General features: G+C 51.7%; 1 protein-coding gene across 1 annotated transcript; it reads right to left on the bottom strand.

The window, feature by feature from the left end:
* Positions 1-10,802: 10,802 nt before the first annotated feature.
* Positions 10,803-15,214, bottom strand: LOC146543391 (guanylate-binding protein 1-like). Its single transcript, XM_085235992.1, has 9 exons — positions 14,864-15,214; positions 14,650-14,777; positions 14,460-14,569; positions 13,586-13,803; positions 13,261-13,503; positions 12,375-12,649; positions 11,942-12,154; positions 11,766-11,868; positions 10,803-11,257 (listed from the first exon to the last, which is right to left on the bottom strand). Exons 1-9 carry the CDS (start codon positions 15,054-15,056, stop codon positions 10,818-10,820), a joined length of 1,923 nt encoding a protein of 640 aa, XP_085092118.1. The 5' UTR covers positions 15,057-15,214; the 3' UTR covers positions 10,803-10,817.
* Between the last annotated feature and the right edge of the window lie 3,168 nt (positions 15,215-18,382).

Here is an 18,382-nt window from a genome sequence, read left to right as displayed (position 1 = left end):
ACCAGTACCGGTGCCTCCCCACCCTTATTGGAAACAACTTTTTCTTTACATCCAGTTCACAACAGATGATCTGTGTGGGTCTGCGCCTGTGTCTGGCGTTGCTTTGTTCCAGGTGCAGCACCCAGCGTTTCCTCTGGAGTCAGTTTGCAATTGGTGAAAGTTGTTTGAGTGAGATAACTCAAAGGATTGCAAATGGATGGAGAATGCAGGTGAAGCACGTAGGGTTTCTGGAGTGAAGGCTGAGTTGTGACTGCAGAAAAGCAGAATTACGAGGTGAAAAGAAAGGCGCAGCAGGATGTTGGGGCAACTGGGTATGTGACAGGACTCCACTGGGACTGCTCGCCAGGTAGGGAGAAGAGGGAATGACTTGATCTTCTCCAGAGGAAAGCTTAAGGATGTAGTTTACCCAGAAGATATTCTAGTGTGGGAGCAGGGAGGTTTTGTGGCTGAAGATGCATTGAGCAAGGCTGGCAAAGCATCTGTAGTCTGTTAGAGGAGCATTAGATCTAAAGCTGGAGTTTGTATTGATAGTGAGGGTTGCTGTGACCCAGGTGCAAGACCTTGCACTTGGCTTTTTTCAGCCTCTTGTGGTTCTCCTGGGCCCACTGCTGGGCCTGTCTGGGTGCCTCTGGATGGCATCCTGTCCCTTGGGTGTGTGTTGACCACACAGCACGGCTTGGTGTCACCTGCAAACTTGCTGAGTGTGCACTCAATCTCACTGTTGATCTGATGGATGAAGCTATGAAAAAGTACTGGTCCTGGTACATGCCCCTGGGGGGCACCTCTGGTCTCCTTCTGGGCATTGAGCCACTGACCACTTTCTGTGCACCATATAATAGAGGTCAGAACGCAGACTTCTGGCTACCAAAAATCGTGTCATGATGGCATAAATTTTGTTCTTTATCTGCTGTATTAAAATCCTGCCATCTACTTAATAGTTCTTTATTTGTACTAAATATCAAGCTTACTTTTTTGTTAGAGGGCTGTAATGTGGAACGAGTGGGTATCAAGCAGCCAAAGAACGGGCATAACCAGTTCAGAACAGTGTCATCCAAGAGAACTAGAATGTTAGCCTAAAATAAAGCAAGGTGAGAAGTTTGCAGTCTGAGTGCAGTTATTGCCTTACCGAGGTGAGAGGTTTGCTCAATGGTCAGTTTCTTCAATTAGAATAATACAGGTAGTAATGCTCTATTTTTTCTTCAATGGTAACATAAAGTTTCTTTGTTACTAGAAATGATAGGCAAGAGCGACTGCATGTCGGTCATGAAATATTAGCTGGAGACATCCCTGTATGGCCAACAAGCTTCGTGGAGGACGAGTTAAATGGGCTTTACAGCCCTAAAGAGATAGCAAATAGAAATATAAGTTGGAGCCACTCGCGTCCACTTTGAGCAAGTCAGGACATCCAGCTATTGTTAATGTTTGACACTGCAATTAATAAGGCATGTTTTAATGCCAGATTTCAGTTATTGGTAAATCACTTGACCATCAACAAGAAAAAATGTTTCCAAATATCCAAACTTCAATCAATTTCTGTGTCATGTCATTCCACGTTCTTGTGTTTGTGCAGGTTATGGCAGTGTGCAGTGACTGCCAGAGAAATATCACCCAGATGAACGTAAGCATGTATGCCAAACGAGTACAGATGTGTGAGAACATCACAAGCTAAGCAAGTGTTTATGTTGCTACAGAGCAAGCTGTAAGTGTTGGTGAAACCCAGTTTTTGCTGCTGTGTACATAACTATTCTATGAAGACAGGCTGAGAGAGCTGAGGTTGTTCAGCCTGGAGAAGAGAAAGCACCAGAGATGCCTTGTGTGGTCTTGCAGTGCTTAAAGGGAGCTTATGAACTGGAGTGAGGGGCTGTATGGACCATGGGACCCCAAACAGGTGCTCCTTCCAGCCAAAGTGTTCTATGATTATTTGAGCAAAGTCCATGTATACAGCAATTAGGAACAAGGTACAGATATGTTCCGTTGCTCTCTGCTGCCTCATTCTGGGCTTAAATGTGTGTATGTGTTCGAGATGAGGAAGACCTTGAGGCAAATCTGCACACAGCAAATCAAAAACAAGAAGTAGTTGATGTAAAAATATTTCCCTAATATTGACATCAACTTGAGTTTGTGAGTTTTAAGCATCTCTTGCTGAAGTAGATTCTGAAAAAGACCTGATCAAAGCCAGGATGCGTTGAGTAAATGCACTCTTCCAAAAGCAAATGGATTCTGTCACCTGAGTTGAATTATGCCACCTACAACTAGTTTCCCTTGAACTTGAAGAAGTTGTGAAGGGTTCTGAGTGGTTGTGTGGCTTCTTTTGCCTTCCTGCAGCTGTGAATTAGGTGGAGAAATACTGCAGCTGAAATGTACGTGGTTTTGTCTCTCGAAAATTCACTGCTGGCACGGAATTCAGCCTGTGAAAGTAAAGAGGTCATGACACAACATCTGATTTATGGAGTGCGCTGCTATTGCCACCAGTAATACTGTGACTGCTGGAATAGAAAAATAACTCTAGAGCAGAGCTGCTGTAATAGTGCCCTTTTGACCATCGTTCAGTGGATTACAGGAGCTGGATTTCCCCTAGAATTATGCTTGGGAGGTAAATGTGAGCAAAATGCTTATGCTGCTCGGATGTCAGGTTTTGTTGATTTGTTTGTGATAGTTTCTGCCTCAGTTCTATTTCCTGATCGTGTTTGCACCTTTGCTAGTGATTTTACAGGCAGATTCTGTAGTACTGTGACAGAGGTTTCTTAAACTCATGTAATTATTGACATTGCCCTTAAATTGAGTTAATGCAGGCTACCTGAGACAAGAAGGGATGCTGTACTATACTTTAATTCTCTCCCTTGCATTGATTATCAGAACTGATTTGATTCCTTTACTGTGCTTCCTGGAGCTGGTTAGTAATTGTGTTTTGCTATTCCTGCAGTAACTGTGATAAGAGAAACTTAGCTTCGTCCTTGGGCGATTTCCTTTGTGTGCCAGAGACAAGGGAGCCTGGGATTTTTGAGATTTTTGGCTATAGCAATAGAACTTCTGCTCTTCTGTGCTGTTGTTAGCAGCTGCCTTTTTCAAAGCATTCAAATAATTAGGAAAAATATTTCTTGGAACTTGTATATTTAAAGCGTTGATGCCATTGGACCCTGCCTTCCTGGTTGGAACCTGACCAACTTTTCTTGTCCTCTTCTAAAGCGAGAGGAAAACAATTCCATCCTCAGATAAAGCTGTGTGACCCTGCAATACAAGATGTGCTTTTTGCACCAACATGGAAACGACCTGGAGCTTTGCTTGCAGCCCTGAGCAGGTGAGCAACAAAGAAAGCAGCTGCAATTAGATGCCAGGTGTTTTAGTTAGAGACATGCTTGTCACTGGTCCGCAGCTAGTGAGTGATTGTATTATTCCATTTGCAAGTTTGTTAATCAGCACTGTCAGACAGTCTGCAGAGTGCTGATTCCCTGCAGATGACGTGGTCTGGGGTGGAGATTGGAAACTTCAGACTGTGACCAAAATTAAGGTAGGTAAAAAATATTTAACAGAAGAAACCTGTGAAGAATACCTTCCTTTGAAAAAGGAATACATTCTCTTGCTGTGTGGCATACAGGGCTAAGTATCACATAAGCACTGAGAAACACACACACACACCTGCCATCACCACCACCAAACAAACAGCACCAAAACAAATGCCAGCAACCCCTGGTGCTGTTGGTGGTGCCTTTGTCCTTATGTTTTGCAACAAGGTACTGAGTAGTTATGCTCTGTTTTAGAGCTGCCCCCTGTTAAGTTTGCTGGCAGCCAGTGAAACAATGCGCTTTTTAGGAGATCTCTTCTTGTTCAGCCTTGCAGTTGTAACATTAACTCACCAAACCCAGACAAGTCGTGGTAGACAAGAAATGCACGGCGTGAGTTCACTTTTCCAGCGCTGCAGTGCTACCTATCAGTCATTTATTTCATTAGTTTACTTTGTAAAGCAATGACATAACTGTTACCACAATAGGCCTGGAACTGTGTATAACGTTTGCTAAAATAACGTGACCATTTATTTTAAATGATCTCTGTGCAGTCATCTCTTCTGTATAATAGAATCATTCAAATGTCTCTGAACGAACGTTTCACGTGCCGTGCTGCAGTGAGTTAGATCAATCAAAGCTTAATTGCTTCTGAGGCATCTGGACAGCTTTCTGGGATCTGTTGAGCACCACTGTGTCACAATAATAACTGATGTAGCATTAAATTGTGCCTTTGCTTTGCACTTATGATTGAAGTTTTATTAGCCGAGCAGGCAAAGTGGAGAAATTGAAGGAAAAGAGAAACAAAATCAGTTGAACACCAGCTTGTTTGATTCTGTGCACATGTGGTTTATCATCCCAACACTTTCTGTATGCTTTGAATAGCCTGCCCTTGTTTTGCACAATTTCCCTTTCCCTGTGCTTGATATACGCAGAGTGGGAAGAATATGAGATTCAATCCTCAATTTGTCAACCTGAAATATTTCATTTGGAATTTGTTTTTAATGGCTTGGCCCTTCAGTGTGAAAAGTATCGCTTCCAGATAAGCACTTGGTTTCTCTCAGGCTTCTTTCTTTCCAAAGCAGTGACTCTTGGTTCATATATCTTGGAGAAGTTGGGTATGGATACCAGTATTGCCTCTCTTCCCTAGCAGCTTCCTCCTAGCTCTCTCATAGAGATATATTTAATTAACCAAGGGAGGGCTATTGCTGTATTATGGCTACTTGGAGAGTGGCTGAACTGACTTCATACTTTAGCTTGTTGTAGATGTATGGTAGTAAACAAAGAGGAATTACTTAGCACTGAATGTGGCTTCAAGGGCTGAATTCATCTTTGTAGACTGCATGAAGTAGGCAAGTGTAGTTCTCTTATGGTATTTGTTGATTGAAGAGGCAGGCTGATAGTCATCAGAGGTGAAAAGACTGTTAGTAACTGTGAAAAGACTGTTAGTTGTTTTCTTTCTCTTTCTGCCTACTACCCTTTGTAAGCCGTTGTTGCTTCTGTCTTTGTGAAGTTTGCCTTGTTTCCTGGTCTGGTTTCCATGATTCTTCTGGAAGTCTGTTCAGTGCATACAGTGCTGCTTTGGCTACATGCCTGCCCTTTCACGTTCAGCAGATGTCTTACCTGTGTGCAGGTCTGTCTTTGTGAAGGCATAGTTTTGCACCTTGAATATAATCCAGTCTGTCTTCCTAGTAACGGAAGCCTGTGAAGTGCTTTTTGCTCCACTGCCTGTTAGGTAGCTGATGTCAGTTGGTCCTTGGATGAAGAAGTGGGTCTCAGTTAAACCACACCACATCCAGGATCTCTGATGATAATCACTGCTGTGCCGACATGGAAATGGAGGAGTTGCTGACACTGCTGTGAAGCAGCTATCAGGATTTTGTTCTGTAGCGTCAGAAAGGCAAGTCACCTTTTCTGAAAATGAACACAGAGGGAATGAGGCAGGAAAGAGAGTGGTTAGGAAGCCATGAAGCAGTAATTTATCAGCCAGCGTTTGCTCGCTGGGCTTTGTGCTCATTCCAGCTGTGCTCTTGCCATCCCTCTGCTCCTTCCAGGAGTGGATGCTCTTGCTCATCCTGTTGTGCACACCTTCTTGTGCATGAAATCCTGCTGCCTGCACACAGTGTGGTTTGCACAGCTGCAGGTGCCTGTCTGAGTGAGTGATGCTGTGCTCTATAGAGAGTGTATTTTCTGTTTCTTCTGACATTGAGAAACACAACTTTTCTGCAGCCATCTCCTAAAAGGTGGGTGGGAAGGCAAGAAGGGATGCCAAGCTGCAAAAGTAAAGGAGGAAAAAGCACACTGCTGCCTTGGGGTGTTTTGCCTTGTTTTAAGACAGAGGAGTCTGCAACCTGATGAAAATAGCTGAACGCGTTCCCAGACCTGGGGAAAGAAATGTTCTGAGCTGTTAGGGTTCATGAGTGGAAGGCAGCAATATTAGAGGGCTGAAAACACTTCCATGGCTCAAACTGGCAAACGGAGTGTTGGAGGCTATGGCAGAACTAGAGGAATTCTCTTCAGTCCACTTAAAGCAAGGGCTGGAGAGTGAGAATTGAGTGCAGGGTTGCGGAGTCTTGACCTTGAGGTTCCAGGGCTGAAATACAACTTTTTCCCTGGTCATTTGCCTCGTCTGCAGATGCTGTTTTATCCCGTTCCCTTTTGTGTTTTCTCTGTGCCGTCCTCTTTTCTTGTTTTGTCTTATTGCTGAGCTCTTAAAATGAGGAGCAGACTCCAACCTGAAAAGCCATTGCGCTGAGGCGTGGAGACTGCTCTTCGATGGGTGAACCTCCAGGAAACTGGAGCTCAGAGGTGTGGCTCCCAAACTTCTCGGTGGGACCCGAGAGCGTTGCAGTCCTTTCTTCTACCAAAAGATGGAGCGAACGAGCTGCTGAACGGCCTGTGCGGCTCAAAGGTCTGCTGAGCAGGAGGGACTCGTCTGCAAGGAAGGTTGGTTTTCTGTGGTTTTCTGTTAAATCTTCATACATGTCATAATTTGCGCTAAAAGGAAGGAGAGGCAGTTTGTTATACTGAATTGACCAAGCTGGCTGGTAACAGATGGGTTGGTGAAAAATGGGTTAATGAGGTGTCTTGTGTGATCAGTTCTTCTTTCAATTATTTCATCCATTTACGTGTGAAAGGGATATTTTAGAATCATGCTTTCAACTCTTGCAGGAACAAGAATGCCTGTGCTGCTGATGGTCTGAACTTCTGCAAATACAGAGACCAACATCAAGTCAGACTAATTTTAGTCTTGGCATGCCGTACTTACAAATGGAGGTGCTCACCATTTCAGCAGCGGAAGGAAATTATTTTAGTTGCTACAGAACGCTGAATTTCTTTGGCAAATGAGACCACTTCTGTTCTGTAAGCATAGCTGGGTGCATAATTGTCATTTTCTGCGGGTTTTTTGCTTCCATGGTTCATGCCTGAATTCCCTGTGAGGAATTGAGGGTTTATTCCCTTCTCCCATCAACTGTAGCTTTGCTGGACTTCATTCTTCCGCCTTTGCCACTGTGTTTGCTGCACTGCGTGTCTGCCTTTGTGCCGAGGGACTCTCATGATTTCTTTCAGGTCTGCGTTGGGTGCCTTGATGCTGTAACTCAGATGGTGAGTTATGTGGTGCCAATCGGAATCACAAAGTAAGAACTGGAAAGACTCATTGGAGTCGGTTGGAGGCTGAAGCCACAGGGGAGGGGCTGTGTGGCTTAAATCCGTCTGGTGAACGAACTGCAGACAGATGTTGTGGGTACAGCTGGTCCCAGCACGGCCTTTTTGGCTCGGTAACGGTGTGGTGATTTTTCAGAGGGTTTAGTAAGCAGCTCAGAGGGTTTATAAGCAGTGGTCTTTAGGATGTGTCCTGCATCTAATGCCTGGCATCTTCCATTGCCTGCGTTTTTTTCCCCAGCCCTCCTGTTTCTTTGGAGAAATCTCACCTGCAGGGGCAATCTCATTTGCCTGCTTCCAGAATGCCTGTTTCTCAATCCTGACTTTGTATCTCTTTGGAGAATGGAAGAGCTGATCAGAAATTGGATTTTGGAACCTCTTTCAGGGCACAGATGGTGATGCTATCAACCTCTGTGCATTCAGTTTTAAACATAACCCCTGGTTCCCTCGTCCGACAGAAAAGTCCAAACCAGTCTAAGCTCTGAGATGGAAATGGCAAGGAGAAGGAGTGGTGATAGGAAAGTGGAAGGTTCTGATGATTCGATGCATTTTGTCCTTTTTAGGTGCCTGCAAACATTGACAGCACTAATTGTGTGCTACAAGACGATCTATTCAGCTTTCACGTGCGTTTCTGTAACTTTGCAACCTGTTATTATATTTAAAAAAAGAATTGACCTGCGTGCAGAATGCTCCTATTGAGAGAACGAGAAGGAAAGCAAGCTGTGATTGGACATAGGAGGTGAGGAGTTTTTACTTAAATGGAGAACTTTGCTGGGTGTTTGAGCACTGCTTGCACTGTTCTCCAAATGAAAAAGGACTCTTTCAGACTTCCAGCTGTTTGTAGTTGGAATACTTGTGCTTAATTGCTAATTCTATATAACGGGTAGCTGTCTGCAAGAACACACTTAGATGTTAATGAATTCAACTGCTTTATCCACTTGATGTGTATTCATTTCAAGGGGGTTGGAAAAGATGAGGGGAAAGAGGAGAAGGGATGCGTTGTGTAAAACGGAGATGCTTCTAGAAGTAGATCTTCAGGTGTTGCGCTGACGGCCTTTGAAGCACTACTTAAAAATAGGCAGGTTTATTCACTTCTCTAATGCTTAAAAGGAAAAAAAGGGGGTTGGAAAATAATGTGAAACCACCCTGATGTTGTCTGGGGAGGTGTTTAGATTTAGAGGAAACAAAATCCAACTCTCATGAGCTGGATCTCATTGTTACAGGAGCGGTTGCAAACCTTGTGATGCTGTGAGGCCGGCCTGGCGTTAACTCTGATTGCCATTTCTCTCTGCAGTTTGGGCGTCAGCCTGCATGGGAAAGGTCTGCCAGCGTGGAGATGATTGATGTAGTACATAGAGCTTAAAGGTCCCACTTACTGTGAATGCTGAAAGCGTGCCCTTTCCCTGACATGCCACCTGAACCATGGCTCCTGTGGGGGATGGTGTGTTGCTGTCCATTTCAAGAGCAAGAAGTAGATTTGGCACACAGAGGTAGGCCAGAGTTTGAGAAGCGCTCTGTAAAATCACGTTGTTTTTTTCTGCTCTGTGCGCTGCTAGTCTAAGCTGTGCCAGAAGCTCTGTACAGAATGGAATCCAGAGAGGACTCGAGGATGCCGTCATGCTGCTGTCATACGTGGGGTGGGAATGGGCTGCCCTGCAAGTGTTGCCTGGGGCAGCTCCTGGTGTGGACACGAGGGCTGATGGTAAAAGAGAGCTGTGTCTGTCTCTTGCGTTGGACAGAGTAGGGGTCGTCTCGTTGCAGTGGTGCCACTTATTACGTAGTGTGAAAGGTGCATTTCTTCAGACGTGCTTACACGAGGCTCTGTGCAACACATGACAGGGGGAGTGTGTGTGGTTGTGTAACTGCCTTTCTTTCAAAGCACGGAATGCCCTTAAGTAAATGGAATGGAGATCGCAGGGTTAGTTTGCAGTCTGCGTGCTCAGAAGTTGCTGGGAGCTCAGCTCGGAGCTTCTGCTCTCCTCAGCCAGTCACTGCTAACAGACATCCTCCTCTTGGTGAGTCCAGCTGCAGCTTTAGGGCTTGTCAGTGCAGGATGGCCTCATCTGTGCCCACAGCATCAAACTCCAGCAGGGGAGAAGCACTCGGTGATGCAACCAGGCAGGGCTCAATAACAGGATGGTTTTATCATCTGATACTGCTTTTATTGAAGTAATGAAACTGTGCTTCTGAACTGACATTGACTTGAATTTAAAAAGTATTTTATCCCAAGTCCTGTCTGTATATATAAATCTATGTTAGAGATCAAACAGTTCTGCTGTTGTTATTTAGAAGGGATATTGCAGTATTGACAGTGCATTTTAAATGGTGGCGTTCATTTGTAGGAAGGTTGAAGAGCTCCCACATCTGTCTTTCAGACCTAAAATATTGATAGTAATGTAATTGGAGTCCTTACTTCTTACGGCAGCTTTCCTCTGCAGTTCTCTGCAGTAAAATGATGCTTTTATGACAAGTTGCTTTAGTAAGGTGAGCAGACTTTGTTGTCTGTTCCCTCATGGCCCTGGCAGGGATAAGAAGGCACCGTGAGCCCCGAGCTGGGGGGACGCAGCTGTGGCTGTGCAGCTTTCTTTCCAATGCCTCAGGGGCCACAGGCTGCGGTGCTGTGGCAGCACTTTGTCCAAGAACTGGGGACCCCTTGGCACCCCAAGGAAGGGCTCTCACCTGGCCACCACCTGCACGCCCTGGAGGTGGGTGACGGTGCTGAGAAGCGCGTCCCAGCCACCCTGCTCCTGGATGGCCTCCATCTGCCTCTGGAGGCCCACGCTGCAGAGCAGCACCTTCAAGGCCTGCACCGCGGACCTGCGGGTGGAGAAGGGTGTGAGTCACATCGGGAGCCCCAGCACCGGGACCCTGGGTGCAGCGGGGGGGCGGGGATGTGGCACCTGATGGGAGTGAGCTGGTGCTGCTGGTGCTCTTCCCAGAAGATCTCCACCTCCTGCAGTGTCAGCTCCGTGGTGAGGGGCACTTGCAGGAGGAGGGCCAGAAAGAGCTGGGGGAAGATGGCCTGGGCCTCCTTCAGGACCAGAGGCAGCTGGAGTATCTCCGGTAGGATCCTTGCTGCCTGCAGAAAGCACCCCGATACAGTTCTTGCCCAGTCCCTCAGGTTTCCATCCCATCTCTACAAGTGTAGGGATGGAGGAAGGGAGGGGAGGGGGACCCCCAGAGCCCCAGGCAGGTCTGTGGATGGATGCCAGGGCAGGAAGACGTCTTGGGGGCTGACAGGAGAGGGGAGCGGGGACTCAGGCTCAGCTGGGTGAGTGAGGAACTCAGGGCAAGGACACATGGCCAGTCCTTCATTGATGCAAAACTCAGAAAGAGAATGCCAATTGTAAGTAATTTATAGGTACCATACTGGTGAACATTTGCCCACTCAGCACTTGGCCATTATTTCTGGACACCTGCTCACCACTGGATAAGGATAAGTTTAGAAGGAGGACAGAAGAGAGTGTCCTGATGCCTGCCGGTTGTCTAATGCCAAAGCGACACAATTCGGCCTTGTTGGGAGGCCATTGATCAATGTTTCATAAGCCTGCGCATCAGGGGGCGCAGTCGACTTTGGTCGCCCGGGTTATGACGTCACCGCGCCGGAAGCGCCGCGAGACAGGAACGCGGGCAGCGGGGTGCGGGAGGAGCGCTTTATTTGGCCGCCAGAGAGGGGCGGGCGGAGGTTTTGCGGCGTGCGGTCGCCATCGCAGCTGTGCCCCGGAACTCGCCGTGCGTTAGCACCGCGGCGAGCTCGCAGGCGGCGCGCACGGCGTTGAAGGCGCTGGCCGCCAACTCCTGCTTGTTGCTGCTGTCGATCTCCCGCCGCAGCGCCGCCAGCTCTTGCTCGATCAGCGCCGCCCGCTCGCTGAAGCCGCGCTGCAGCAGCTCGCTGTGCTCCCGTAGCTTCGCTTTCAGCGCCCGGTCCAGCTCCCGCTGCGCGCTCGCCGCCTCCTCCTGCATCTTGGTCTGCAGGGCTTGCAGGCTCTGCGCGTAGCTGCTGCGCTCGTCCGCCAGCAGCGCCTCCAGCTGCCGTTCGCGCTCCGCCGTCGCCTTCTGCTGCTGCTCCAGGAGCTGCGCCTGCTGCTTCTGGTCTGGGGACGAAGGGACGGGTGAGGGGCAACCAGGCGCTGAGCCTTCTGCTTCTGGTTGAAGACCGGAGCGCGGGGTCCCCGTAGCACGGGGGGGTGGAGCAAAGGGACAGTGCGAGGGAAGGTGGGGAGGGGATGGAGGGGCGTGGGGACAGAGTGCGGGGATGTGGGAATGGGGTGAGGGTTCCTCGGGGAGGAAAAAGGGACAATTCGAGGTGTCTCCTGGGCGCACTGGGATGCCCCAAGAGATGTGGGGACTCTGGGAGATGTCCCCGGGGGAGAAGGGGAGTCCTCAAGTGCTGGGGCCATCGTGCGATGTCTGTGAAGGTTATAAGGATTCCCAGAGTACATGGGGATGCCACGAGCTGTCCCCGGGGGACACGGCCCGTGGAACAAGGGAACACTGTCAGATGTCCCCAGGGAATACCGCAGTGCATCCCTTGTCCCTGGAGGACCCGGGGATGGGAGAGGGGGAAGGAGAGAAGGGACGGCACTGGGATGCGCCACTCACCCTCCAGCTGCTTCTCGGCCTCGCTCAGTGCGTTGTCTGCCTTCAGCACTGCCTCTGCCTCTGCCCGGCGCTCCGCCAGGAACTCATCCAGCACCTCCTCGGCCTGTGCATCCCCACACGATTGAGGCACGGCCTTGCCTCCTTGTTCCTGATCCCCTACCTGGAGCTGCCCTCACCTTGGGGCCCTTGCCCTCTGCTTGCCGGTAGGCCTCCAGCAGCTGCTGCCGCTCGGCCTCGTAGGCGCGGTAGCCGCCGGGCTGTGCGTAGGCCCCACGGGCCAGGCTGGCATTCAGTGCCCGTGCCAGCTCAGCCAGCAGCGCCTTGCAGCGCCGCCGTGATGCTGCATCGTTCTCCTCCTGGAGGCGGCTGTACTCCATGCTGATCTGTTCCTGAGGGACAGGAGGGGGACAGGGTCATGGTGTTGATGGGGAGAGTGCTGGTGGGAGCACATGTACAGAAGCGGTGTGAGGGGGACATGAGGAGAAGGTAACGGAGTGCATTGAGGGAATGGGGACAAGGTCGTGAAGACAAGGGCAGCCTTGTAGGGATAGGAGCAAGGCTGTGAGGACAAGGACAGTGCTGTGGCACCAAGGGGGGGTGGCCATGCACCATGAGGCGCCGCTGGTGTTCCTGGTCGGGATCCCGGAAGCTGCGACGCTGGAAGACAACGAGTGCCTCACGCAGGTGCTCCCCATGCGAGGCGGAGAGCTGTGCGGGCTCTGTGGGCAGTGACAGCCCCCGCATGCCCCTGGCATAGGCCTCCAGCGCTGCCGTCACCGCAGCTGCATTCTCGTTGGCCATCATCGCTGCTGCTGCTCCCTCCAGGCAGGGCAGACGCCCGCTGTTGATGGCCTCCACGTAGCTGCTCAGCAGCATGCTCAGGGCTGTGGGGAATGGCACAGTGACACCTCCCTCGTTGTTGGCACCTTGCTGCTGTGTGTTGCTGTTGTCCCCTGTCGTCCGTGTGATTTTTGCCCTGTTGTCACCTGTCATCACCCCATCATTGACTTGTGTCGCAGCATCGCTGTTGTCACTCCTCTGTCACCCTGTTGTTCCTGATGTTATCGTTGCCCCATTGCCCTGTGTCACCTTTGGCATCCTGTTATCACTGTTCTCTTTCACCGTTGTCACGCTGCTGTACAGTGTTGCCATTGTGTCCCTTTTGTCCCTTTGTCATCACTCTGCTATCCCCAGTGTTACCACGCCATTGTCTCATGTTGCCATTGTCATTGTCCCCCTGTTTGTCCTGTGTCACCACTGTCACCCCGTTTTCACCCTGTTGTCCCATGGCACTCTTGCCTTTATCCCAGTTGTCCCGTGTTGCTTTTGCTGTTGTCCCCCCATCATCCAATTTGCTGTCATCACTGTCCTCCCACGGACCTCCTGTTGTCCCTTATGATGACATCGTCGTTATCAGCCTGCAGTCAGTGCGCCGTCACCCTGTTGTCCTCTGTGTCACCATGTCCCCTTCTCCCCCCTCCCACCCTCCGCTTACCTCGCCCTGTCAGTGCTCCGCCGTCAGGCAGCGTCTTGGGCCAGGCAGAGTTCAGCACGTAGTCGCAGAACTTGGCTGCCTGTTGGAGGAAACGTGGGGCCAACGCGGCCTCGGGCAGCTCCTCCATGCGCCTGTACTCCTCTGTGCCCAGTGGCGAGGGCAGCACGAAGCACTTCCGTGTGGGGAAATAGTTGCGGAGGCACAGCCGCGTCCCATTGTAGATCTGCACCTTGCGGCCGTGCCCTGTGGCAGGCAGGCAGCTGTTGGTGCTGGTGCTGCCGCTCGTTAGGGCCTCCCTAATGACTCCAAGGAGGCCAGCACTCACCGTGCTTGAGTTCCAGCGCCTGCTCCAGGTACTCGTCCTCGCTGATGGGCTGCTCGCCCACGCGCAGCTCCAGTGTGAAGTCCCGCACCACCCACACAAAGCCGGGGAAGAAGCGCACGAACTCGCAGTCCTCCGCCTCGTCTTCTCTTTCAACGCTGTTGTTGCCATCCTTCTCCCCGTCCCGCACCTGGATCAGCTCCGACAGCTGTGTCACCAGCCTGGCCCCGCTCAGGAGCACAACGCTCTGCAAATCCTGTGTCCCCTCCGGAATCCTGTGTACCCCCCAAATATTTCTGTCCTCCTCTCTACGGTGTGTCCTGCCCCACAGTGCCCATCTACACCCTGAGTGTTGCTCTCCCTCTTAGAGCCCGAATCACCCTGAAGTCCCGCTGTTTCACCTTAAGTCCGCTGCCCCCTCCAAATGCCACAGCTACCCGAATCTTGAGTAAATGCCCGGTTTTACCCCAAGTCCCACATTGCCCTAAATCCTACAACTTCCCCAAATCATGCTGTTTCATCTCAAATGCCACGCTTTCAACCAAAGTCTGAGGTTGCCCAATTTTTTTTTGCCCCAGATCTGTTTCACGCCAACTTCTGCATTGCCAAGTTCCCCCAGTTTTTCCCCAAATCCCAGTCCAGCATTGCCAACATCCCCCAGCCTTGCCACAAGCCCTGCATTGCCCGTGTCACACAGGTTTTCCCCAGGTTCCCTTAGCCACAAACACACAGTTTCAGCCCAAATCCCGCAGCCAATCTCACACTGCCCCAATCCCACAGCTACAGCCCGTGTCCTGCGTTGTCCAAGTCCCCCGTAGCCCCAAGTCCCCAACTTTCACCCCAGCATCCCCCATCCACTCAGATCCCTGCAGGATACTCGAGGTGCTCCAGCGCCTTCTGGTCGATGGTGCCTATGCTGTTGTACACCAGGGTGCTGGACAACAGCAGCGCCAGTGTGAAGATCCAGGCGTCGTTTTGGCTGTCACCCTGTGCCCACAGCTGGGTTAGGGGTGTTCTGGAGGACTCAGGCGAGAGATGTGGGGCCAGCCTTCCCCCCCGGCACCCACCTTGCTGGGGTCTCCCAGCCCTTCGGTGTCCAGCAGCACCAACATCACGCCAGGCCGGCGCGGGTGGGGCAGGCACCACATCCAGATGCCCTTGGTCTCTGCCTGCACCGTGGGGCCCAGCGGGAAGCCTGCAGGAGGCGAGCCGTCAGGAATCTCCCAGAATTCCCCAAAACGCCCCCCAGTCAATGGATGGAGTTCTTCCCCCCCTGCTCACCACTGCGCTTCTCTGCCAGCCGGTTCATCAGGAAGGACTTCCCGGTGCGGTACGGCCCGGCGATGGCCACCACCACCAGGGGCTGGGCCACCTCCTGCAGCACTGCCAGCGCCGTGGGGTCCAGGGACAGCACGCCATCCTTGTTGTTCACCAGACAGAGCGGAGCCGGCATCGGGAGCATCGGAGCGTCCATGCTTGTGCTGCTGTGTGTGGCCTTGCAGTGCTGAAACTGAAAGAGAAAGCAAAGCGCCAGCCCTCCCCGTGCTGTTTGTTTTCCTTTCCTGGAACACCCCTCACTTCCCTGAAATCACAATGCCTGGGCACTGGCCTGTGCTTCTTGTAGGGGCAGCTGGCACAGGCACAGCATATCACAGCGGTTTGGAGGCAACGCCCATCCTGTTATCAACCACTCCGGCCAGCAACAGCTCCAGTGTGTCAGGGCTGTGGTGTTGCTACTGCAGCACAGTGCCGTGGCGCAGCTGCAGTGCACTGGTATCATCACAGTGCACAGCCGCGGCACAGCCACGCTGTGCTGGCACCTCCACACAACGCCATGGCACAGCCACAGGTGCTGGTGATGGCTGCCACGTATCCCTGTGCCAGGCACACCAGCGCTGCAGGAGGTGACAGTCACCCGCACGCATTCCCCTTGTGCCACCCGTCCTTTTCTACCTGTGCTCGCTGCTGCCCATCACTACGCTGCTGCCCAGCAGCACCTTCACCTGCACCTCCTACACCGTGTGCCAGCAGAAGGCATCTGCCAGTTGCCAGAAGCCCGGCTGTCGCTCATCCTCATGCAGCTCCTCCCACACTGCCAGCACCATGTCGGCTGCTGGCTGCTCCAGCATGAGCTGCTTGCGGCGGGGGAAGAAGTTGTGCTGGCAGCCCAGCAGCTTAATGCTCTTCACTGTACGCCTGTTCTCTGCATTGCCACCATCACCGCAGTGTCACTGCCCACAGGGACGCACAGTGACGTGCAGGGACCAGTGGTGATGGCTGTACCAGGTCGCAGGCGCTCTGTGTCCTGCAGCTATTCCTCCTCGCTCACGGGCAGCTCGCCTGCAGTGTGAAGTCGTGCGTGGCCCAGATTAAGCCGTTGTCACCGCATCACCATTCTTATCACATCGCTGCTGTCACTGCACTAACGCCCTCCCAACCAACATGAAAGACTTCCACTATGGTGCAGGCCGGTGATGGACACGTCCACCAATGGGCTGGTGATACCAGTGCTGCGGGGTTGAGAGACAGCATGTTGCTGTTGCAAACCAGGCAGAGGGGGGCCGGCATCAGGGGCACCAGAGCCTGCTTGGCCATGCAGCTGCCAGAACCAAAAGGGAAAGCACACCCGGCTGCTATGGACACATTTCCTGCTGCTGCTTCCTTTGCTTTACCCAAACAGGGCCCAGTGCCGTCCCAAAATGACAACACCTGGAAAGCGTCACAGAATTTATTGCATGGGCAGCTGGCAGGGCACAGGGCTACACATCGCTGTCCTCATCGCAGTCCTCCTCTTTGCTGTCACTGTCTGACGAGCTGAAGCAATGTGCTCAGGACGTTCACACCCGTGCGGCACCATGAGGAGATCTCCATTTCCTTCTCCTCCTTCTGCATCTGCCCAATCATCTGCTGAATTGCCACCTCCGTGCAATGAGACCCTCGTTCATCTGTGCCTTGCTCTCCTGTGGGAAAGGGAGTGGGGTTGCTGCCACCACACAGTGCCGCGGTGCATCCACAATGCAACAGCACCACCACCGAGCAGCTTAATGCAGACACAGTGTGCTGGTACCACCACATAACAAGTCCATGGTACATGCACAGCATGCCAGCATCACCACACACCTTCCTGGCACAGCCAAAGAGGCCCATAGTGAAGCCACAACGTGCTGGTACCACCACCGCACAGCATCACAAACCTATGGAATAGACATAAGATGCCTGCAATGCCATCTAACACCATCACGGTGCTGCTGGTGACAGCAGCCCACCCTCTGCAGCTGTTTGTATGGAGGGAGCTGGCTGAGAGGTTCCTGAACTTCTCTTCATCATCATTAAAATGTCCGGGCTGTCAGGAGAAGTCCCCTGAGACTGGAAAAAGGCAAATATCACTGCCATGTATAAGAAAGGGAGGAAGGAGCACCTGAGGAACTCCAGGCCAGCAAGCCTCATCTGTGTGCCTGGGAAGATCATGGAGCAGATCCTCCTGGATGACATGTTAAGGCGCATGAGTGACGACCAGGTGACCCCAGGCAGCCAGCACGGCTTCGCCAAGGGCAGATGGTGCCTGACCTGTCTGGTGGCCTTCTGTGATGGAGTGACGGCATTGGTGGGCAAAAGAAGGGCGACTGATGTCATCTACCTGAGCCTGTGCAAGGCCTTTGACCTGGTCCTGCACCACATCCCTATTTGTAAAATGGAGGGCGATGAGTTCAAAAAGTAGACTCTTTGGTGGATAAGAATTGGCTGGATATTCACAGCCAGGTGGTTGTGCTCAGTGGCTCCATGTCCAGGTGGAGGCTGGGCTCGAGCCGTGTCTCCCAGGGGACCTTCTTGGGGCCGCTGCTCTTCAACATCTTGGTCAGTGTCGTAGTAGGATTGAGTTGGCTGACAACACCAAGCTGAGTGGCGTAGTTGACACAAGAGGAAGAAGGGACACCATCTACAGGGACCGGGACAGGCTTTGGAAGTGGGCCCACGTGAACCTAAGGAGGTGCAAGGTGCTGCACTTGGGTTGGGGCAATCCCAGATAGATGTGCAGACTGGGAGAACTCCATGAGTGCAGCCCTGAGGTAAGGAGTTGGGCGTCCTGGTGGACAAAAGCTGGACACGAGGCAGCAGTGTGTGCTTGCAGCCCAGAAAGGCCACAGGCATCGTGGGCTGCATCAACAGAGAGCGGTCAGCAGGCAGGGAGGGGATTGTCACTCTCGGCTCTGCCCATGAAGATCTTGACCCCCATCACATGAACGATGTGAAGTTTTTGCAGCAGGCCCAGAGGAGGGCCAGAAAGACACTCAGGGGGCTGAAGCACCCCTTCCTCTGCAAACACAGGCTGAGAGAGCAGTGGATGTTCAGAATGGGGACGAGAAGGCTCTGGGGTGACCTCGCTGAGGCCTTCCATTATTGACGGGCACTTATAAGCGGGATGGAGAGTGACTTTTTACACGGTCAGATAGTGATTGGGCAGGGAAGAAAGGTCTAAAACTAGGAGGGCTTTAGATTTAGGTGAGTTATGAGGAGGAGATTTTTCACTCAGAGGGCTGTGAGGCGCTGGCACTGCTGCCCAGAGCTGTGGGTGCCCCTTCCCTGGAGTGGACCATGGAGGGGCCTTGGGCAGCCCAAGCTGTTGGTGGGCAACCAGCCTGCAGCTGAGAGGTTGGAAGCAGATGGTCATTGACACCCCTTCCAACCCAAGCCATACTAGAGTTTGTGATTCCACGATTCTGTGATTCTAGGATTCCATGAGATGCCTGTGGTGGCCACCGCTCTGGAACTTAAAATGGAAGTACATCCAGCCCCCATAGT

This window comes from Meleagris gallopavo, chromosome 14 (genome assembly GCF_905368555.1).
Source record: "Meleagris gallopavo chromosome 14, MGAL_WU_HG_1.1, whole genome shotgun sequence".
NCBI lineage: Eukaryota > Metazoa > Chordata > Aves > Galliformes > Phasianidae > Meleagris > Meleagris gallopavo.
The sequence above is the reverse complement of the archived record's forward strand: the minus strand, read 5'-3'. Positions and strand labels throughout refer to the sequence as shown.

Coding starts and splice junctions, on each gene's coding strand:
- LOC146543391 (XM_085235992.1), bottom strand. CDS start 15,056: ATGGACGCTCCGATGCTCCCGATGCCGGCTCCGCTCTGTCTGGTGAAC. Junction 13,804..14,459: donor AAGGCGCTGGAGCACCTCGA/GTATCCTGCAGG, acceptor GAGCGGGGCCAG/GCTGGTGACACAGCTGTCGG. Junction 13,504..13,585: donor GGCGCTGGAACTCAAGCACG/GTGAGTGCTGGC, acceptor TGCCTGCCACAG/GGCACGGCCGCAAGGTGCAG.